This window comes from Leuciscus leuciscus (genome assembly GCF_965113295.1).
Source record: "Leuciscus leuciscus genome assembly, chromosome: 10".
Lineage (NCBI taxonomy): Eukaryota > Metazoa > Chordata > Actinopteri > Cypriniformes > Leuciscidae > Leuciscus > Leuciscus leuciscus.
Genome location: NC_138734.1, coordinates 19,985,012 through 20,008,622, shown reverse-complemented (window position 1 = coordinate 20,008,622; position 23,611 = coordinate 19,985,012). Strand labels below are relative to the sequence as shown.

General features: G+C 39.0%; 1 protein-coding gene across 1 annotated transcript; it reads right to left on the bottom strand.

Annotated features, from left to right (window-relative positions):
• Positions 1–263: 263 nt before the first annotated feature.
• LOC309508455 (uncharacterized protein) lies at positions 264–7,488 on the bottom strand. Its single transcript, XM_082183097.1, has 7 exons — positions 7,449–7,488; positions 6,402–6,589; positions 3,919–3,980; positions 2,837–3,826; positions 2,547–2,705; positions 2,358–2,453; positions 264–2,079 (listed from the first exon to the last, which is right to left on the bottom strand). Exons 4-7 carry the CDS (start codon positions 3,092–3,094, stop codon positions 1,792–1,794), a joined length of 801 nt encoding a protein of 266 aa, XP_082039223.1. The 5' UTR covers positions 3,095–3,826; positions 3,919–3,980; positions 6,402–6,589; positions 7,449–7,488; the 3' UTR covers positions 264–1,791.
• Positions 7,489–23,611: the final 16,123 nt, after the last annotated feature.

Sequence of the window (23,611 nt, the reverse complement as noted above, 5' to 3'; positions counted from 1 at the left end):
GGTCTGTTAACTCCTGTCTCTGCCCTTCATTATCTATTCTAACCAGAAGTGATTCTTAATACCTTTGGTTAGTTTTAATGCCTCTTGAAAATCATTCTTCCTTCCGCAATCTAGCCTCGTAATTATCTCTCACTCTAGACCACATGTGTACTTTTCTTCAGGTGTCAAAAGGTGGAAAAACTCTGTCACTTTTCTCTCTCCTTATTTCTTTATTTCAATACAACCGCTTTCAGTCTGCTATAATGTAGGCCTACACTCATACACTGTAAAAAAAAAATCATTGCTAATATTGAAAAATTCAAGGCAACACATTGCATTCACATTTTTATGTTTTCCCAACGATTAGCAATGTAATTATCCCAATTACAATAACGTTGTTGTCCTTACTAATATTATTTAGTTCTGATAAGGGACAGCGCTTTAGCCATGTGATTACCCCAACAACAATAATGTTGTTGTCCTTACTAATATTACTTAGTTCTGTTGATGAACAGCACTTTAAATTCCTCGTTCTACCAATGAATATATGTTTGCTCAGTCAATAGCCTCGTTCACAGCACTAGAAAATGTTTATCAAGAATATATTGATTCTCTTTCCACTATACTGGAAACTCACTTATTTTCCTTTGGCCTACATATTTTTTTTTAATTCACAAACTAAAATAAATCCATAACAAACAATGTCATACATTTCAAGTATTTTATTTCACTGTGACCAAGGGTGTATTTTACTGATTAAAAACAAAAAAATAGGTGGCACTATGCAATTAAACCTCTTCAAAATAATATTAATGAAAAATAAACACAGAAAGGCCACATAAATGTTTTCAATTTAGATAAATGTCACAGTAGACATTGTCACAGTGTTCTGGCACTCAGAACATAGCCCTAACAGCCGTAATTCACAGTAGCTGAACATGAAAACGTGTTGGGAGTAAATGTTACCATTGTAACCAACATACAAGAACTATAAATGCATGTCAAATGACATACCATATAACTCCAAAATGAAACCACAGAAAGGATACCAATTTAAGAGGTTTACAATCCAGAACTTCTGGGGCTCAGAAACATGGGCCTATACAGGTCAAATTACAATTAAAATGTGAAAAGTGTAAATATGCAATCAACACAACCACCATAAATGAAAAACTATTAATACACATAAAATTTGACATCAAATACGTCCACAAAAACCTGAAACTTACACAGAATTACTGTTTGGGCAATGCGAAAAGTTCAAAAACATTTTGGTTAAAAGAGCCCATCCAGCATTACGTTAGAGCATCATGATACAAAATAAAATATGGTGTTTTTTTAGGCTGTGTGCATATGATTGTGTGTTTAATGTAAATGTTTGTCTGTGATGATCTTATGCATGTATTATGATGGTTATTGAGCAACTGTAACCAATCCTCTTGGGATGTGTGGAAGTTTGAACATTTGGTTAGAAGAGTCCATCAGCATTAGAGTTGCCAAGGAGCAAAACAGAAGAGAAGGCCAAGGCAGGAGAGATCTGGGATATTGTATGGTACTGTAAGCACCATACACCAAAAAACAAAACAAAAAACTTGAAAGATATCCTAACGATATCCTTAAGAATGCCATAAGTGTCTCTTGCATTTGTGCAAAAAAACAAAACATTGAAATCAACCACACATGAAGGTGCAAACTATTGTTAACATGAGCTACTCAATAAGAACAGTACATTCATATTACTATTGGCCTATACAGAAATTGCCCTTGGCCTCATTTTCCAGTATTTCACAATGCTAGTTTGTTCTTAAGCGATCAGACACGCTTTGTGCATTTAGGTCCCATTTCCATAAAGACGCTCTGTAGAGTATCAAAAGTGTACTTGAGATGTTTTGGGTAGGAAATGTTGAGGGCGTATAAAAGGCCAAAAAGGTATGCCACAGCAGTGGGAGTATCAGCGATGTCCTGTAGAACTACAGATTCCTCCACAATCAATGAAATGTTTTGCACCTTTGGAGAGGAGGTTTCCACAGCACAGTCTTCGAGGACATAAAGCACCCCCACAGCCACTCCCTTTACGGCCACATCATCTGGATCAGTTTCCTATAATAGAGATGTCAAAACATTAAAAGGTGATTTTCAACACACAACACAAAACACACACATCATCTTCATCTTGTAATTGTAATGGGGCAGCCGTGGCCTGCTGGCTAGGGGTTCGGGCTTGTAATCGAAGGCTTGCAGGTTCGATTCACTGTGTGCTCTGTGTGTTCACTAGTAGCTGAGGCAATCTTCTTCCATCCCATCTTTCTATGTTACTTTTTTCTCCATGTATTTCTGGAATGATGAGTGGTTATTCTGTTATGATAATTGACACTTACAAGACATTGCTTGAAAAGTTGTCCAGGTTCCTCACAGAGAAAAATGGGAAGTCCTCTGAGTGCAGCATCCTGGCGGTGCCGGATAATATTAGAGGTCTATTAAAAAAGACAGGGAAAAAATGCCTTTATATCAGACAAAGAAACATTCACCTCAGTGAGCAGAGGTATTTTCTCTTCTATAACTCATACCTCATCATCAAGCTTCATCAGGATGTGTTCTAGGTCCTTTCCAAAGGATGCTTTCCGGGAACGGTAGAGCCGAAGGAGTTTCGGAGTGTATTTCTCCACTGCAGCTCTAAATGTCCCCAGTAAGTTCTTATTGGTGATGCGAAAAAACTCCTCACCAATCTGTTAACATGTACAGAAGAACAGTGAGTAAAGCAATAGTGTTGCTCTGAATATTACCATGTAAATGAAAGTTTACAGCTATTTAAATGACAAGAGTAAAAACATTACTGTCAGCTTTGTAAAAAACATACCTGTTCTTTAAAGAATAAAGCAGGCCATCGATTTTGTATCACCATGACCATGGGTTGCTCCTCAACTACCTCCCTTCTCCTGAGGGAGAATGTCAGGTCCATCTTCACTCTGATAAGTGAGTCATCTACTCGGGCTTTCTTTGATGCTTCCACCAAGAGCATTCTTTGTTCCTCAAGTGAAGCATCATCATGTTCATTTGGATGGTTAGGACAATGGTTAATTTCACCACGTTTAGCCCTTTTCAGAGTGTATGTCATGTCACCGTCTCCCTTGGATTTGCTATTGATAGAGACTTCACTGCAACCAGCCACTCGGAGCTTTGCTCTGAAGTTACTGAACCTATTCCTAATGCTGGTCAACCATCCCTCATAACCATTGCCATCATTCTCTTTGAGGCACGGGTACTTGGATATCAAAGCGACAGCAATGGATTCGACTTCATGAGGCCTAGGATATGCCGTAATGTCAAAAGTCACTTGAGTAATTTTGTCCAGAATGTCCGTCTTTATGTCTCTTGTCACATCAATCCCTGTTTTGGTCTTTTCATAAGCTTCATTTGCCTTTCTTAATTTCAGTTCCACATCATGAGACAGAGGGGGGATAGTAAATGGAGAAGGCCAAACTGAAGTGCTGCGCAAATTCCCTGAAGTGGTTGGTGAGGGGTTAGTTGAGGTGTGCACTGGAGAATTTAAGCTTGCCGTATCCAACGACGATATGGATCCAAGGGACTGACTATCACTATTGTCAGGCTGGGATGCAATTTTCCACTTAATGTGCAAAACTGCACGATCATGGGGTAGTTCGGATATGTTTGACAAAGTGCAAAGTGCGTTTGCGAAATCAGGGTCCTAAAATTGTAATGTAAAGTCTCCCTGTAGCTGTAGCTTTTCTTTTAGCACGTCTATAAGGGCATCCACTGACTCTGGCACTTGTGAAAGATGAACACGCCGTGCCTCATCACCAGAAACCACAACACGGAGTAGCAAAGCCTACAAAGAAACAACAACAATGACTTTTAGCTTAGAGTAAAATTTTGATATCTTCATCAATTGACATTGAAAAAAATCTTAAGATAGCTCACCATTTTCTCTCAGCGCGAATGTGTTCTAAGGGTCACCCAGAGCTTTCCTCCAACAGAGTAGGCTGTCAAAGGATAGTAATGATTCAAGTCATTCATATCAAGAACGATGACCTCACCATAGCTGCTGTCATCAAGTTGAAAAGACCTATAATGTTCAAGGTACCATGCTACAAGCTTTTTGGATAGGAATGACACTTTGTCAGCATCAACTAAAATGCTCAAAATCTTGAAAAACTGTGGCTGACCATAGCATTGCCCAGCTGTGATGATCATGCCTTGACCATATTCTGTTCCAAAGAATTGCACTTTACGAGTGACAGAGACTGTTTCCACATCTGGGAATTTCCTTAACACAGCAGATCTCTGTGCAATGTCCAAAGATCCCACCTGAACAGCTCTGACTTTGTCAATGTAAAGGTCTGACTTGAAGACACTTTGCCCATCCAAATGGTATGCCATCAACTGCTGATGCTTCGTAGCTAAAGACATCAGCACATTCTTCGTATTATGCACATTACGGGCAATTCTTTTGAAGAGACCATGTTTTGATTCAAACCGCATGGTCCAGAGGTCCACCAACGGACCATAACAGCGTATGAGGTGTGTGTAGTGCTCAATGAAATGATGTTTTGGCTTCAACACAAAATTAGGAAATGTGGTTGTAAGTAGTAAGTGATGATCTGATAACTTGAATGCAAGATAGCTTAATGTTTCCTCTGTGAATTTGTCAGAGACAACAATCTGAACGATCTCTTTTAGATCCATTAATATTTCCCATGATGGTTCATTCTCTGGAACACAACCACCAACCATGAGGGGAAGTAATCGCAACAACGCCCAATTTTCATGCCCATTGCCCCCAATAGTACCCTTTGAGAGGGCTGCTTTAGTAATGATCTTTGGTTTGTTGACTTGGTCAGTGTTCTTGTATGGGAATGAACTGATGCTGTGATTAAGCTTGTCAAGTGTAAAAAATCTTTTAGAAATTAAATCTTTGAGGCACAATGACAATTCCACTGGAATGACCCCTTCAAAAAAATCATGTAAAATGTCTGGGGGAAATCCTGTCACAGGATGAAAGGAAGCCAAATGCTTACTTAACACACACTCTTGTTTTACCCCATTTACACTCGTAAGAGTTTGGTTTTGCTTTATGTCATCCACAAACCTATTGTGCTGCTCAATAGTTCTCAAAGGGAATTCTCTTGGTTTTATAGTACCTATTTGACTGTGACTGACCAAACAGAAACGACAAAACTTGTCTACTATGAAGCTTTCTTGAAACCCTGCTAAGCCATGTGCTCCAAGATTATCTGCACAGACACAGAACAGCTTTGCTCCAACAGACCTCTGTAAAACCTCCACAAACACCCCATTTTGCTCAACATGCTTTAGATCCTTTATCAGTGGCTCTAAAAATCTGTCATACCCAAATTTCTTGACATCTACACTTTTCCCTAAAACTCCCAACTGAATGGATGTCAGACCTGACCTGAACTTTGCTGGTAAATTTAAGATGACCCAATACACTGCAACTACCTTGTGGATCTTTCTGGATGTACCTAAAGGGTTGCACACTTCGAACTCATCGATGTACAGAGCTAAGCTGATTTCTACATCTTCACCAAGGCAAGCACTATTCAGCTTGAAGTACTGACCATCCTGGAAAGACCTGTAAACACCTGGTGAGCTTTCCTGTCTGAAAACTAATGCACCTGAAAAATCAGAGCGTTTCAAAAGATTTTCTAGCACTGATGCCAATGGTACATAGACAAATGAGTTCCTATTGCCCTGTCTATACAGATATTCTACAGGCTCAATCAGAGGAAAATTTTGTTTGAAATATAAGTTTCTTCGGTGGTCAGTAGATAGACAGCCTTTCACAGAGGTTGTAGTTACTAATGGGGTGGATGTAAATAAAGAATCAACTATTTCCCCAACCAGAGTGCCTTCGGTTGAAATATTGTGTTTTTCAATAACCTCTGCTACGGAGCGAAAGGCATGGAATTTTGTGCATGTCAATATATCCCGAATTTCCTCAACTATTCGTTGAACTGCGCTTCTTGAAACGTGTAAAACAGTCTGCATACAAAGGAAAAGACTTGCAATTTTGTGTTCTACTGTTTCATACTCACAATGACCTACTCTGTCTTCCCTCAACACATCATCTTGAAAGGACGTTGAAGCCACTCTTTCATCACCTACACTTTCATCAGCAATGTCATCTCCAGAAATCACAACAGGCTGAATCACAGTTCTAAAATCTTTCAATGTGTAATGTTTGTGTTTCCTACATTTATGGGAGTTGAATGTTGAATATGTGTTTGTCTTAAACTCACAACCTAAGAACGGGCAAGGAACACTTTCCTGAATTTTAAGGTGATTTCCAAGATGTTTAAAAAAATCTCTTTCAGAACATATTTCTTGGAAATCACAACATTCACATTTGAATGTATAATTAGATTGATGGTGAACAGATGCACCTTTGCGATGATTTCTTGAAAGATGTGACCTTAAAGCTCCTTGAGTTTTGAAGACACACACACAGTTGGGGTGAACACACGGCCAATGGTTTGGTCTTCTGTGGTTAAGCTGGTGATGTCTGATGAGACTGTCTTGGTCTGCGGAATAATCGCAAAACTTGCAATGCATGTGGTGCCAATTCTCTCACCTGAAACATATAATTATGACATTCAAAGACTTAATATTACATAATACAAAATATTACATAGGACCCACACAATGCAAAAAAACTGCTTAGGTTACATCAAGCTGGAGGCTATATTGTTCATTCAAGGAAATAATTAAAATGCCAGTTTACTGTAGCTAAATAAAGTGTGTTTCCATAGCATTTTTTACAAGTAAATAATGTGATTTTAGTTCCATAAAAGTATATATACCATAACCAAAATGTAAGGCCATTAATCATGTTTTAAGGTGTAAATCAGATTAAGAGTAAAACCACTAATAGAATATTACAATGACAAGTTAGCTGAAAAAATATCTTCACTAGCCATATAACATAGGTTACTCCGAACAAAATAGCTGGATGCTAGGCTAACTGTTACCAAAGATCCTTGATTTCGTGCTAGTTAGCTAACTTAGTCTAGTCTAGTACTATGATTTCTAAACCACCTCTGCTGTTAGCATCTAGCTGCAAGTTAGACAATATGTTCTAGTTCTTGATAGACAGGCATGACTACCTCATCAAGTTTAGCTCATCAACTTAGAATATGGTACAATTAACTTACACGAAATGTACTGAAACAATAGGCTACAATATATTTCTGGCCACATAGGTATAATATCTGAACACCACACTTTAATGGTGGAATTCTACACCGAAAAAAAAATTGGTGGGATGTTAAGTTAGGTTGCTAGTATTAACGTTACAACGATGGCAGTGCAATTCAAACTAGCACATCTTCTGACGAAATATTTTCGATTAAATGCTTTTTTTGAAAATCATCCAATTCTTCTAAATCATTCCACAACTAAAGTGTAGTTTCAAAACGTAATTTAATACTTACTTTTACGCCGTCAATCCCGATAGTCCTAACTGGATAACTTGCAGATGAGAGAAAGACAACTTCGAGGGAGAGGAAAGCCCGCGTTGAGATCCATGTTGAAACCCCGGATGTCAGACAACATGCGCATGCGCTTTTCGCATTCTAATTGGCTGTTGTGCTTAATACGTTTTCTATGTTCAGTTTATTCTCAAAAATTATTTCTTGTAAGAGTTTTATTTTATGTGCCTTTGTCTCAGCTTTCTCAGCCTAATTTTCTCACTGAGCTGTATAAAACGGTTACCACGTAATACAAATATTAATCCCGAAACATATGTATCTATGCAACTATCATAAGCCAATTCCTTCCGCTGGAGAAAAAAAAATAGTCCCTGACCATAAAGCAACAGAATAAGTTACATTATTTCTCCATTAGATGGAGACAAAGACTGTCTTAATGAGTGAGTCAGTCAGTCAGTAGAGAAGACTTTTGAAATGACTCAAACTTGTGATCACGGAGAAGAAAGACGCAACTGACATGACTATAGGCACGGACAACCCCTAACTGTTAAAAGTACAGGATATCACACCGGACATTCAAACGGATTTTTTATTATGAATATAGCACTGACCTGAAGGAAAATGCTATATCTAGCCTACTGTAAATGGCCAGGTCATGTTTGTAAATGAGAAGTGGTTCTCAAACAGTTTACCTGGATAAATAAAGGTAAAAAAAAAAAAAAAAAAAAAAGGTACACTCGCTTTCTCGATCTCATTCAGAAGTTGTTACTGGAGATGAAAATCAGCATTGTGATTCTTTTTGTACACAAACTTAAAATAACCAAAAGACACGTAACAGTTAAACAGCGGACAGATACAGGCTAGTGCTGTAGTATCTGAATAAGTCACGGCTGAAGGGCGTTGTTAGGCACGACGCGAATATGAAACATTGGCCGAGGTCCTCGGTTAAAGCTAGCGGGTATTAATGTCTGGCTAATTGTTGTAGAAATTGTGTTACTAAGACCTTTGTACACCCAAATAGTTGAATTTCCAAAACAGCCTAATACATGAATGAACGTCATCGTCGATTATGGTCTAGTCTGAGTCTAACATCATAACTAACATGGTCAGGCTGGTTGTTTCCATGTTCTAATGCTGCGGGACGTCGACGACTTCGCTTTACAGAAGGCGTGTCTCAGCGCCGTTACTAGAATAAGCCACACCCACTCATTAACATAGAATTTGCATGCATGTTGTCTTTGAAAATGAAAACGAAAATGAAAACTGTGAAATAAAAGGAATTAAAATGAAAACGAAAATTTACATTTGTATTTGAATTGTGTCACTATTATTGCGTGAGCGTTACTAAAGAGCATTGTAAAAACTGTATTTGTAGTTTCTTTTTCACGTTTGGCTTTTCATTTTAATATTGGCAGTCTTGCCTCGAGACTGTAGTGAAAATGAAATGTGAAATCACCAATTGCATTTTATTTTTCAATTTGACAGGGATAATGCTGTGAAAATGAAATCATTTAATTTCATTCTCAATTTTGTCACATATTTTGCGTACTGTTTTCTGTAATGAAATCGTTAATCTGGTTTTAATTTTAATTTTAATCATTTAATTTATTTATTTAAATTTGGCAGAAAATGCCTTCCATAGTGCCAAGGTCACTTAAATACAATTGTAACAATTTCGGGACAGTGGCTCAACTGTAATCTTTCTTTTATGCAGAGCACAGAGCTCAGTTAAAAAACACTTTCTCTACGTCTCCGTCCTTTCTATCAATTCTGCTCAAACACGGCTATATAATTTTCTAAATTTCTAGCACTTTGTTTTTTTTTTTAGAAAAACAAATTATATTTTATTATATTATAAAGGTATCATTACTATTATCAATGCTAATTTTCTCCAAAACGATTTCTCTCCTTCTACTTAAGATTGAAAATCATCTAGACATACAAACAAAAAACACTTTTCTCCTCACATAAAACAGAAACGATTTCTCTCCTTCTACTTAAGGTGAAAAATCATTTAGACACAAACAAAAAACACTTTTCTCCTCACATAAAACAGAACAGACAAACAAATCACGTGCTTCTCATTTCAAACGCACTTTTCACGTAGGGCGTTGCACGCACACTTACAACATATAAGACAAGACAAACAGATCACGTGCTTCTCATTTCAAACGCACTTTTCACGTAGGGCGTTGCACGCACACTTACAACATATAAGACAAGACAAACAGATCACGTGCTTCTCATTTCAAACGCACTTTTCACGTAGGGCGTTGCACGCACACTTACAACATATAAGACAAACAAATCACGTGCTTCTCACGTGCAACGCTTCTACTGCGTTGGGGACATGCGCCTCCCGCGTGAGCACGCGCCTCTCGCGTACACAAATAACGTGCCTCTCACGTTATAACGCACCTTCTGCGTTTTTTTAGGGACAATACAACATATAATCTTGCAAACGCACTTTTCGCATAAAATACTGTGACACACACATGTACAATGCACCTTCATGCGAATGTAATACGCAAATCTGCGTATGGACAGACAAACAGATACTGCATGCACTTTTTTCTCAAAACCTGGAACCTACCCTCCTGTTTCCTCCCTTCTTTTATCACTTTTAGGTTCTTTTTGGTGGAGTCTCTTGTTTAAGGTAGTCACCAACCGGGCGTTAGCTTACCAGGGGCAGCACAAAACAAATATAAGCAAAATTTGCTTACCTTATATTTATGGCGCGCCTTTGTTTTGTGAGGCCTCTGCCAGCACGCCCACCGTGGTCACTCCTCGACCCCTTGTCCCTCCTGGCTCGGCTCGACAATTATGTTGTGGCAAATTCAGAGTTCTTTTTGGTTCAGGTCTCAAAAAAGCTTTCTCGGAGTCGAGGTTCCAGGTCAGAAGAATTAACTTTATTGACAAGCAACAAAGTGAGAAGCCGGCTGGCCATCCGGACATCTAAAGTTACATTGGCCAGTGTTCATGTCTTGTACTTTTTCTAATCTCTAGGTGCCCAATGGGCACCCTCAAATCTATCTCTTCCCCTCTGTCACGCCTGGTGACCTTGGCACAGTTAGACATGTCTTCTCTATTGGTCAAACCTCACACAATGGTGCTCTGTTTCATACAGTATTTTGACACTTTGCATTGCTGATGCATACTGGTTATTTTCCATTCTCTCATCCTTTTTCAGACCCATTTTGTCATGCTTGTCATTTTCATTACATCATACTTAGACATGAATCAAGGAAATTCTCCAACAAGATTCGGACATGAAAAAAAATAAAGACATGTTAACAAAACATGTTAGCGAATAAATAAACAAATAGATATTATATTGTTTACATTTTAATCGTTACAGTAGCCTGCATTTCTTACAAAAAAAAAAAAAACCTTTACCCACAGATTTTGTATGGTGATGGATGAATCCAAAGTTAAATTTGACTTCGATCTTTAGATAGGTTTTTTGATTTCTGAATCGGAGAATCGATAGGCTTGAGGTGGTAAGAACCGCGAGAGCAATTCAAAAGCACAGGGAGCCGTTTGCTTTCTAATCGTTCTCGCGATACTTTGATGTCACTGATAGTGATAGACCTTTTGCCATAGACCTTTTATAAGTACGTGAAGCCATGAGGTTGCATATTCCGGTACAGTAGGTGGCGGTATGCACCTTGCTTGCGACCCGCCAAATATCAAGAGAGTGAGAGATAGTGAGTTGAGTGTCCGTCCTTCAGGTAATTTATCAGATGTTCCTTTTTCGTCTTTAATCAAAGATGAACCGGCCCAAAAGAAAGATTATGAAACCGTCGAAGTACAGGACGGTGGGTGAAAACGCCACATCCACTGAAGTCGCGTGTGGGAGCAGCATGACCACCACTGTGTCGGGAAAACATGACAACGCATTTAAGTGTAAGATTGGGGAGTACCTTTCACAATATTGCAGCATCACAATCTTTCCAAATTGAATATTTTCAGCACAAAATTTCCCATTCTAAAGATATTGGTATGCTATTATAATTGCGCATTGAATACCCGTCACCCTCGAGCAACAACACAAAATGATTAAATATATCTTCTTATGATATATCAGGCCACTTATTAATTTCATCCTCCCATTGGTTCATACATGGCAGGTGTAGTACATTTTTACCATAACTGTTTAAATCATGTTTTATGCATACTTCCATGAATATTGAAACAGACGTCAAGGGAAATACGTCACGTCACTTACTTCCGCGTTCGAAAATAAGGTGGATAGATGTGCAATATTTATTTTTATGAAGTCTATGAAGCTATGTAGCCACAACTTCATATTTATTATTAGGGGTGAAACGATACACATATTCGTATTGAACCGTTCGGTACGAGGCTTTCGGTTCGGTTTTCGGTACGCATTTTCAAACGTTGGACCATTTTTCCTGCCGACCAAAATTTCATTATTTCAAATGTAGGGGCGTTGCGCGCATAGGTTGCGCGTGGCAAGAGCGCTCATAATGTAAGAGACGCCGGCGCAACCACAACATTCCCCAACATCAAATGGCAAACGTAATGCAAGCGGAACGAAACTGCTCGTTATTGTGTGGTTTTAGGACCGTTTATCCGTTTGGACCACTGCAGTGCGAGCCAATCGTGATCATGCGGCACTGTGTACTACACAGCGCTAATAAGAGATCCAGTAAAGAAAGCATTTGAATTTGCCACAGAAGTAATAACATCGCTGCGAGATCTAGTGAGAAACATTTACATTTCTCCGTTATTAACGGATCAAACAGCGCTGACGTGGAAGCCATGAAGAAACATTGTACCATGAATGAACTATCAAGTGTCCACAGATCTGCAACATTCACCATGGATTTACTGTAGTAACACTAACTGCAACCATGGAAGTTTGCCAGGAATAGTAGGCTATAATGCTTTCAAGTAACATTACGTCGGTTTTATTTCAACATTATGAATAAAATTGCTGCCCTCAAATGTGATGAACTAAAATAAACCTTTGTTTATAACTTTTTATAACCAATATTACATTTCATTTTTTCCAAGGAGCTGTTTTGTTTTATATGCTCCTAAGAAGAGTCAATTATAGCTCTAGAATTGCTCAAAGTAATCAGGGCTTGAATTTCGGCGCGGGATTGCGGGTATTGCGCATATTTTTTATCATTCCCGCAGGTCTCCCATTTATAATGCGGGAAATTCCCGCAAACATTGAGATTATAAAATCAAATCAGTCATTTTAAAACTGTCTGCGAGACGCAATTTCACAAACAGCGTGAGTGATTCAGCGGCGCTGCGTCTTCTCTCTCTCGTCTCTTAAAATGGGTTGCACTGCACAAGGTAATCGTTAAGCGCGCAGCAGGCGGCGATAATACACTCTCGCATTTCGGGAGTCGGGATAGACGGAATTGTCACTTGCATAATCGGGCCAGCATTGCATCACGAGTAACTAAAGTTTACCATTTGCACGTCTTTTTAAGTCTCACCAGTTTAAACATTCACGCGATTTTAAACTATTCGGTAACGTACTTGCGCGCTGTCTGAGAAGTGTTTTTTTTCTCTGCACACATACATAGAGTAAAGCCGCCTCACAAACAGCTCGCGGGTAACAAAAGTTATTTTTCGTGGATTATATCGCTTTAACAGTCAAAAACATAAGAAAATGATGTCAATTTCGGTCTTGGTGATATCCTTTAAACACAGTCGGTTATGTCTTAAATAAGCATAAATCGCACGTGACTGTATAATGAAAACAGGATCCGTGCACTAGCTCTTAAAGGGACAGCAGCCATATGTCTGTAATTAATTTGTTTGTCAAAACAACAAAACATAGCTTTCATTTTAAGGAATCAGGATTAATAGCCTATGTATTTAATTTAGTCAGGACTAAAATACTACCCAGTGTTATTTTACATTTGATTACTTTATTCAGTCTCTGTAGTATTTCTGAATACTAGTTTTAGACCTAAGCAAAAACTTTTCTCTTTATTTCTCTTTATTGGGATCTTTATTCTATTGTATTTATTTGTGCTACTTTTTTCAATTTAATTCAAAGATTGAAATCAAGCTTCCTTGAGTTGTGTAAATTCTTAAGAACAAAATTACCCCATTGTAAAAATGCAATGAGTGAGCATACATTTAGGCGAGATAAATGTAATAAAACTATGCATTTACTGAATGAGCACTGTACAAATGTTCGTCCGACTGTTTGTACTGTTTTTTATTTTTTATTTTTCTAAACTGTTTTAATTATTCTTATTTCTTTTTATTATTTTAATTTCTTCTATGTAAAGCACTTTGAATTGCCATTGTGTATGAAATGTGCTATATAAATAAACTTGCCTTGCCTTGCCTTGCCTTGCCTAAAAAAAAAAAGTCTAAACTCCCCCCTCAAATAAAAAATTCCCCCCCCCATAAGAATCACCTAAGGGGGGATTTCCCCCCCATTTTCCAAAATGAAATTCAGGCCCTGACTTTATGATGTTAGTTTTAATAAATAAATAAATAAATCAAGGAAATTTCTCTGGCATTTCTTTCTTTTTGCTGTATCGAAAACGTACCGAACCGTGACACAAGTGTATCGTATCGAACCAAACCGTGAATTTTGTGAACCGTTACACCCCTATTTATTATGTATATTATCATTCCAACATTAATTTGTAATGCAATAAGTTTGTTTATAAATTAGGTACAAGAACATTGCTTCAACGGAACTTGATGAACATAGAAATGTCCTTGTGTTTGGACATATTGACAAGTGCAAGATAATGTGTTACTTTGTTGTTTGAGTATACTGTAGAAAAGACAATGTTTTATTAAGATGAAAAAGTGTTTTGAACTTTTTTTGTAAAATAAAAGTCAGAAATTAAATGGGATCCTTTATTGTATATTTACTGCACTTACCCTGTAACTACACAGAACAAGGGGGTAACAAGCGGCACTTTAATTTACAGCCCGCAGGAGTTACACTTACCCAGTAACTACACAGAACAAGGGGGTAACAAGCGCCACTTTAATTTACAGCCCGCAGGAGTTACACTTACCCTGTAACTACACAGAACAAGGGGGTAACAAGCACCACTTTAATTTACAGCCCGCAGGAGTTACACTTACCCTGTAAATACACAGAACAAGGGGGTAACAAGCACCACTTTAATTTACAGCCCACAGGAGTTACACTTACCCTGTAACTACACAGAACAAGGGGGTAACAAGCGCCACTTTAATTTACAGCCCGCAGGAGTTACACTTACCCTGTAAATACACAGTTGAAACGGGTAACAAACACTACTTACTATGTAACAATACGAAACAACACTATTTGCACAGTAATTACAGAGAAAGGTACTCTTATTAAGAAAACAAAACAAAAAAACTTTTAATTACACAGTATATTTGCCCTGACATTTAAGTGTCATTGCAATACAATGTGATAAGGTAAGTACTAAGTACTACATGGTACGATCTAAATTAAAATCATAGCAGAAACTTTTTTTTTTTTGGCTTAACGTTAAGTAGTTTAGTAAGAAAAGCCAATAAATTAAATTTTTATCATACTGTGCTTACATACAGCCATATATATATATGTTTAATTTACAACCCACAGATGTCAAAATTACTTGACTCAGTAAAAAATTTACTTAAATTAAAAAATTACAAAACTGTGAACCAATTTGGTAGAATATATATATATATATATATATATATATATATATATATATATATATATATATATTGCTCTTGCATTCTTTCTTGTGGCTATAGGTGACACACCTGAATGAATGGCTCATTAAGTATGCGGGCCCCATTGTCTCCTCAGGTGTGAATCACTAAATATGCATGATGGTGTTGAATCGTTGACGCCCCTTGCGCATATTGCCTTTACAAACGAAAAGTGTTTTACAAGATTTAAATCAATGTATTGTGTTATGTGAATGATTAGGTAGGATGATTTTCACATCATTTTGAAGAAAAAACTCTAGGCAACGACATTCATTAGTCAAAAGTCTTATTGACACATATTTAGTATGTGTTTTCTGGCCTTATTTCAGAAACTTTAGTTTTTAGTTTTTTCAATAACCATGCATAAACATTATTCTCTCAAAAACACAAACATGCACATGCATGTTGCCGGCACATATTATGGTAGCCCTATTTGTGCTAAATAGAGTGTAATTATACCTTTGCCATTAATATGTTTATAAGCAACTGAAAAAAGCACAAATGTCAGGGCATGTCAGAACATCTCAAGGACCCCAAAAACTCCCTCAGACCCCAGAGGGTTAAGAAAGAATGGCTTTTTGATTTATTTACAACACAACATAATCCAAATATACACAACAAATGACAAAAAAAGCACATTATTTAACACACTGAACTAAAGACAGAGACTTAACCAGTCACACACCTTTGTGCCATTCCTGAAACATAGTACATACCTTTCATTTCCATGGTGTTTGATTTTTCACTTTACCATGTTCATGTACGGAGACTTATGTGAATGTTGAAGTATGCTGAAGACTCCTCAGTGGGGCATCTGGTCCCTGAAAAAAACAAACGCTGTGAACATGCTGATATCAAGAGAAACTATAGGGCTGCACGATTTGGGGAATACGTTTTAGATTTTTCAGGTTAAAATTGCTTTTTAAAATGTACAGAATACACACACACATATACATATATATATATATATATATATATATATATATATATATATATATATATATATTGCAGCACAGCACATAGCTTATGCCTACAAGGCACAACAAACCTGGTGTTCATTTTATATATATATATATTAGGGGTGTAACGATACGCGTATTCGTATCGAACCGTTCGGTACGAGGCTTTCGGTTCGGTTTTCGGTACGCATTACGTACCGAACGGTTCGTTGGAACATTTTTTCTGCCGACCAAAATTTCGTTATTTCAAATGAAGGCACGTCGCGGGTGGCAAGCGCGCTCATAGAGGCCGGCGCGACCACAACATCAACTGGCAAATGCAATGTAAGGAACGAAACTGAGCTACTCTTATTGTGTTTGTGTGGACCGTTTATCAGTTTTTGTCAGGGTTCTGCCCTGGCAGCATTGTCTGTCTTGTCTCTGTTTAATGTTTCTATGTTTACGTTGTGTTTTAACACATGGTTGTGTCTTTGTTTGTGTTTGCCATGTGCTCCTCTGTCCCTTCCTCCTTGTTTCCTGTTACCACGCCCCCTTGTTTAGTTGAGTCCTTGTTTGAGTGTTGGCACCTGTCGTCTCGTTAAGTCCTTGTTTGTCTGAGTGTGCTCACCTGTTCCTCATGTTCCTAGCTCCCTTTATATGTTCGCTCTTTCCCTCTTGTGTTTGCCAGTTCGTTAAATGTTGTACTTCAGAGTACTACTGTGTCTCAGTATCGTTCCTCTTAAGTCGTTAGTGTTTTGTTGTAGAAGTTTGTTAGTGCTCTGTTTACTGCCATTGGCTCTGTCTTGTTTCCCTGTTCCAGTCCTGTCCAGCAAGCAGCCCTGTTCTGAGCCTGAGATACCTGAGTGTCAAGCTGTAAGAAGTCAAGCTGTAAGAAGTTCCTGTCTGGCTTTAGCTGGTTACCTCTGGTCTCACTCTGATCTGCCATATCTTCACTCCAGCCCACGGATACCTCATTACATCTGCTGCTCTGCTGTTGGCATTGTCTCATCTCTACCTATTGTTTGGATTGCTACCTTCTCCTACCTCGTCGTGTCATCTGTTTATCAATAAAGCTGTTAATTGTCATCCTGCATTTGAGTTCTCCTTCACAGATCCATAACAGTTTTGACCTGTGAAGCGGGACTCGTGAGCCCTATGCGCGAGCCTGATCAAGCAATACCACACAGCGCTAAGAGATCCAGACCAGTAAAGAAAGCATTTGAATTTCAAATGCTTTTTAAATTCGCCACAGAAGTAATAACATTGCTGCGAGATCTAGTGAGAAACATGCACATTTCTCTGTTATTAACGGATCAAACAGCGCTGACGTGGAAACCAGGAAGAAACATCGTGCCATGAATGAACTGGCCGGTGTCCACAGATCAGCAACATTCACCGTGGAATGGATTTGCTGTAGTAACACTAACTGCAAGGTATGGAAGTTTGTCAGGAATAGTGGGCTATAATGCTTTCAAGTAACATTACGTCCGTTTTATTTCGACATTATGAAAATTAATTCAAGGAAATTTCTCTGGCATATTTATTTATTTTTGCTGTAGCCTATGGAAAACGTACCGAACCGAACCGAACCGTACCGAACCGTGACACAAGTGTATCGTATCGAACCGAACCGTGAATTTTGTGAACCGTTACACCCCTAATATATACAATCGTTAAAAAGGAACACTTCAGTAACACTGCACTAGAGAAAAATATATTGATTATCATATGTTACTTCAATCTCATTTCATAATGTCATAACGAAAATAAACATTTGGAGTAAAAAAAAATGAAGCCTATTGTTTGGCGCATTTTGCTTTTCAAACGCGTGCAGAGAAAATTTACTGAAGCGATCGAGCCGCTCAATCCCCAAACATATTATTCATAATATCAAACATAAAACATAATATTCACCATAGTATACACTCATACTAGCCTACTTTTATCATGCTGTGTTTTATTATAGAATATAAAAACATCCTTGTGTCGAACATGTATACATTTAGCACTGAAAGGTTGCCTACCAGTCTAGTTCACATTTCAACATGTTTCTGTCTATATATAGATACATATACATGTACGATATTAGGCTTAGTTCATGTTTTTACTCCAATCTCATTTCATAACATACATTTTAATCTGGCACCACCAGTTTAACATGTCTTACCTTAAAAATCGTCTCATCTTCAAATCGTGTTCTTCTAATTCTTCTGAGGTAAATCCAAGTGAAACAGCACAGCACAGCACAGCACAAACACAGTCTTCCAAACTTGATGAAAAGCAGAGTAAGTTACCGAAGTCTCTGATTCTTTGTTTTGAGGTAATGAGGGCGTTTACAGGTCTGCGTTCGTCCGCGTGGATCATTTGCATGTCAATCGCTCGTGCGTGCGGATTACTTAAACAGAGAATATTGTTTTTTAAAATTATTTACATACTTATAGACAAATAGAGACTCCAAGCGTTGTATAGACATGCGTTTCAAGTCCATGTGACAAACATTCGCTGAGTTACAGGTCATTTTCTGTCGCGTTTCAGAATGAGTTTCACATTGAGAGAGACGGCAGAACATGCATCATGTTTATTTTCTTTGTTTTACGAAAAACACAACCTTTTTTTTTTTATTATGAGTGTACACAAATAAAAGAAGACATTTAACAGTTTTGAATGATGTACAACACAAAATCAACAGAGTATTTTGAGTCTCTTTTGCACTGATCTTAAAAAAAAAAAGTAAAAGCATTCAGCTGAGTTACCTTATTTTCTTGAAACAAAGCCGACCATCTGTTCTTGAAATCAGCAATGAGTGGAGATCCTTGGATTACTTCTTGTCTCCTGAGCGCAAAGGAACGGTCCATTAACCGCTGCAATATTTGCTCATTGTTTTTCTTTTTGATCTCAGAAAGAATGGAGACTCTGATAGTCTCAAGATTGTCAACAGTTTCACCAGGAGGATACGATGGACAGAAGTTGACTTCAGCCTTGCGGGCTTTCTTCACTCCAAATGCCGGGTTTGTGGTGCCCTCGGGTTTGTGCTTCATTGAATTAATGGTCACTTCAGAACAACCAAGATTCCGCAACTTTGTTCGGCAATTTGCCATTTTGTACTTAAGACTGATCTTCCAGCCTCTGCAGCCTGTTACCGATCCCGGTTCTTTTGAACTACACAATACTTCAAGGGAGAGAGTAGGCGATAGTTCAGAGGATAATCTCACGGACGATGTAGAAGACTGTATGACTGTGTCACACAATGAGGGCGATGCCGATAATGCTGTAGTAGATTCATACAGTTTGATCACCTTGAGGGTGCTCTTGTTCTGTACATCAGTTGTAGATGTCAGGTTTATAAATTCATTAAAGTCAGTGTCCATAAGTTGAAGTCTAATTTCTTCCCTCAAATCACACTGTGTCTTGATTTCTTCAATAAGTTCTTCCAGAGAACAAGGGACGCCATGCTGAAGTGTCAATTTCTGAGCATTGTTCTCTCCCAGGATTATCCGCAAGATGACAGGGGAGGTCATTTTCACTTTGACAATACTATTGGAACAAGAAAAAACAAACAAACATTTGTTAAAGCTGTCATAAGTACACACATTTATTCAAAACAAAAAACAAAGACCAAAAGAGCACCTGTTACACATGAATTTGTCTTTTTAATGACACCAAACGAAGACAGCCAACCTTGTAGTCAGCCAGTGGGTAGTCATCAGCCAATTCACAGAGTTCAAGAAAGAAAATCTCCTGTGCGGGTGAAGTAGTGAATTAAAAGGCCCTAAAGTGCTCCCTATACCATCCACACAGACCTTTAACTACAAAACACAACCTCTTCTGAACAATGCACAACTGAATAATCTCTGCAAAATCAGGGAGCCCGTCTAGAGAGCGGCAAACAAGAATCATGCCATTTCTGTAACAGAACCCTTTACTGGTGACACTTGTGGCAATCTGGACAAATTCAGTCTCTGTGTACTTGTTTTTGATGGCCTGTGTTATTTCTGTTCTTAAGACAGTCAGAGGAACTGTTGAAACACTCGATACGTCTAGTGCAGATTTTTCAAGACTGTCAGACTTACATTTACATTTACATTTAGTCATTTAGCAGACGCCTTTCTCCAAAGCGACTTACAGATTAGGACAAAATTCAGCGAGTCATCATAAAGAGGCAAAAGCAACAACAACGCAAGAAGTGCTCAAAGTACGAAGTTCAGGTATTATTCAGAGTAGCATAAGCCTGATAAGTGATGTTACAAAGGGAAAGGAAAACTTTTTTTTTTTTTTTATATAAGGTTAAGTGCTCACGGAAGAGATTGGTTTTCAGCTGTCTTTTGAATGTTGTCAGGGATTCTGCATTCCGGATGAGGGTGGGGAGAGCGTTCCACCAGCATGGAACTGTGAATGAGAATGTTCTGGAAAGTGATTTTGTGGCTTTCTGTGATGGAACCACGAGACGTCGCTCGTTGACCGATCGTAGGTGTCTGGTAGGGATGTAGACTCGTAGGAGTGAGTGAAAGTAGGAGGGAGCTGAGCCTGTGATAGTTCTGTAAGCAAGCGTCAGTGCCTTGAACTTGATGCGAGCAGCGAGAGGTAGCCAGTGCAGAGAGATGAACAGAGGAGTGACGTGGGCCCTCTTGGGCTCGTTGAAGATAAGACGAGCTGCAGCATTCTGAATCATCTGTAGGGTTTTGGTTGCACATGCTGGAAGTCCAGCCAGAAGAGCATTGCAGTAGTCAAGCCTAGAGATGACCAGGGCCTGGACGATGAGTTGTGTTGCATGCTCAGTTAGGAAAGGCCTGATTTTCCTGATGTTGTGCAGTGCAAACCTGCATGATCGAGCTGTCTTTGAAATGTGATCTGTGAAGGTCAGCTGGTCATCAAACGTTACTCCAAGATTTCTGACCGATCTTGATGGGGTGATTAGTGATGACTCTAGCTGGATGGTGAAGTCGTGCTGTAGAGACGGATTGGCAGGGAGGACGAGAAGCTCAGTCTTTGCCAGGTTGAGCTGCAGGTGATGTTCCTTCATCCATGTGGAGATGTCCGCCAGACAGCTTGAGACCCGTGCAGCTACTGTGGGATCATCTGGTTGAAAGGAGAGGAAGAGCTGCGTGTCATCAGCATAGCAGTGGTAGGAAAAACCGTGTGCCTGTATGATGTGTCCCAGTGATGTGGTGTAGATGGAGAAGAGGAGGGGACCAAGAACTGAACCCTGGGGAACCCCTGTGGTCAGCTGATGTGCTCTGGATACCTCACCTCTCCATGCGACCTTGAAGGACCTACCTGTGAGATAGGACTCAAACCAGTGGAGTGAAGTTCCTGTGATGCCCAGTGATGAGAGGGTGGACATAAGGATCTGATGATTCACCGTGTCGAAGGCAGCAGACAGATCCAGGAGAATGAGGACTGAAGATTTGGAAGCAGCTTTTGCGATCCGTAGGGCTTCTGTGACTGACAGTAATGCAGTCTCAGTTGAGTGTCCTTTCTTGAAGCCAGATTGGTTGACATCCAGCTGGTTGTTTAGAGACAAGAAGGATGTTAGCTGGTTGAAGACAGCTCTTTCAAGTGTCTTCGCAATGAATGGTAGGAGAGAGATAGGTCTGTAATTGTCTACAAATGATGTGTTTAGCGTTGGTTTTTTGAGCAGTGGAGTAACCCGAGCCTGCTTGAATGCTGTAGGGAAGGTGCCAGTATGGAGGGATGAGTTGATGATGTGTGTGAGTGATGGTAGAAGTGTGGGAGAGATGGCTTGTAGAAGGTGTGAGGGGATGGGGTCAAGCGGGCAGGTGGTAGGGTGACTGGAGAGGAGAAGTGTAGATACTTCTTCCTCGGTTAGCGAAGAAAAGGAGGACAGAGGGATATTGGCTGTGGAAGGGGTCGGTCTGGGTTCCTGTGTGTGTGGAGCTGAGAACTGACTGCTGATAGCTGTTGTTTTGTTGGTGAAGGAGGTCGCAAAATCGTCAGCAGTTAAGGAGGAGGCGGGAGGTGGTGGAGGTGGACAGAGGAGAGAGTTGAATGTCTTGAAGAGTAATCGTGTGTTGGAGGAGCTGTTGATCTTGTTGTGGAAGTATGAAGATTTTGCAGCATGAACATCAACAGTGGGAAATCATGAACTGGTGCGTTGTTGCTAGTGTAAGGGGGACATTCTTAAAACAATTGGTGTGCCGAGCAAATTGCTTGAAAAAGCTGTGCTTGGCTTCGAAGCGCATGGTCCAAAGATGCACAAGTGGACCAAATGTGCAGGATAATGTTCCAGGAAGTGGTGTTTAGGTATTAACCTCACACCAGGGAAAACTTCCTGGAACCTCTGTCTGTGTTCTGAAATCTTGCAACCAAGGTACGCAATTGACTCATCAGTGAGAACCGGTGAGACCACAAGCTCGACGATATCTTTAACCCTCTGGGGTCTAAGGTGTTTTTGGGGTCCTTGAGATGTTCTTATAGTGTAGCGGCTAAGTGATATAATCGTTCAGTTTATGATACAAGCGTGAAAATTGGCATGAGCAGTCTCCATGGGTCACTTGACAAGAAAATTGTCCGAGCCACCTGAAATTTCAAGATTTTTTTTTTTTCAAGATGGCCAACACCTTAGTGGAGCAGTTAAGTGATATAGTGGTTTATTTGGTGATACAAGTATGAAAATTGGCATGAGCAGTCTCTGATGGTCACTAGACAATAAGCCATTTTTCAAGATGGCCACCACCTTAGTGGAGCAATTAGGCTCATGGCAATTTTCATGCTTGTATCACCAACTAAATAATTTCTTAAGCCTAATTGCTCCACCAAGGTGGTGGCCATCTTGAAAAATGGCCGCCATCTTGAAATTTCAAGTAGCTGTAGGTGGCTTATTGTCAAGTGACCCACAGAGACTGCTCATGCCAATTTTCATGCTTGTATCACCAAATAAACCACTATATCACTTAACTGCTCCACTAAGGTGTCGGCCATCTTGAAAAATGGCCGTCATCTTGAAATTTCAAGTGGCTCGGACAATTTTCTTGTCAAGTAACCCATGGAGACTGCTCATGCCAATTTTCACGCTTGTATCATAAACTGAACGATTCTGCCAAACATAAGCACTTAGCCGCTCCACTATTACATGCCCTGACATTTGTGCTTTTTTCAATTGCTTATAAACATATTAATGGCAAAGGTGTAATTACACTCTATTTAGCACAAACAGGGCTATCATAAAATGTGAGCAACATGTATGTACATGTTTGTATTTTTGAGAGAATAATGTTTATGCATGGTTATTGAAAAAACAAAAAACTAAAGTTTCTGAATATGGAAGTAGAATAATGTCAAATGTTTTTGAAATAAAAAGCCTGTTGAATTGCACTACTTGAAAAAAAATAGGCATTGCATTAACCATGCTTGCATTTTAATGCATTGTATTTTTAGGGCTTGCATTTTTATGGGCTGAAATTCAACATGGTTGAATATTTAAGCTGTGAATATTTCAATTAAAAACATTTCAAACACCTTTTCATTATTAAAAATTCAATAATCCATATTCACCTT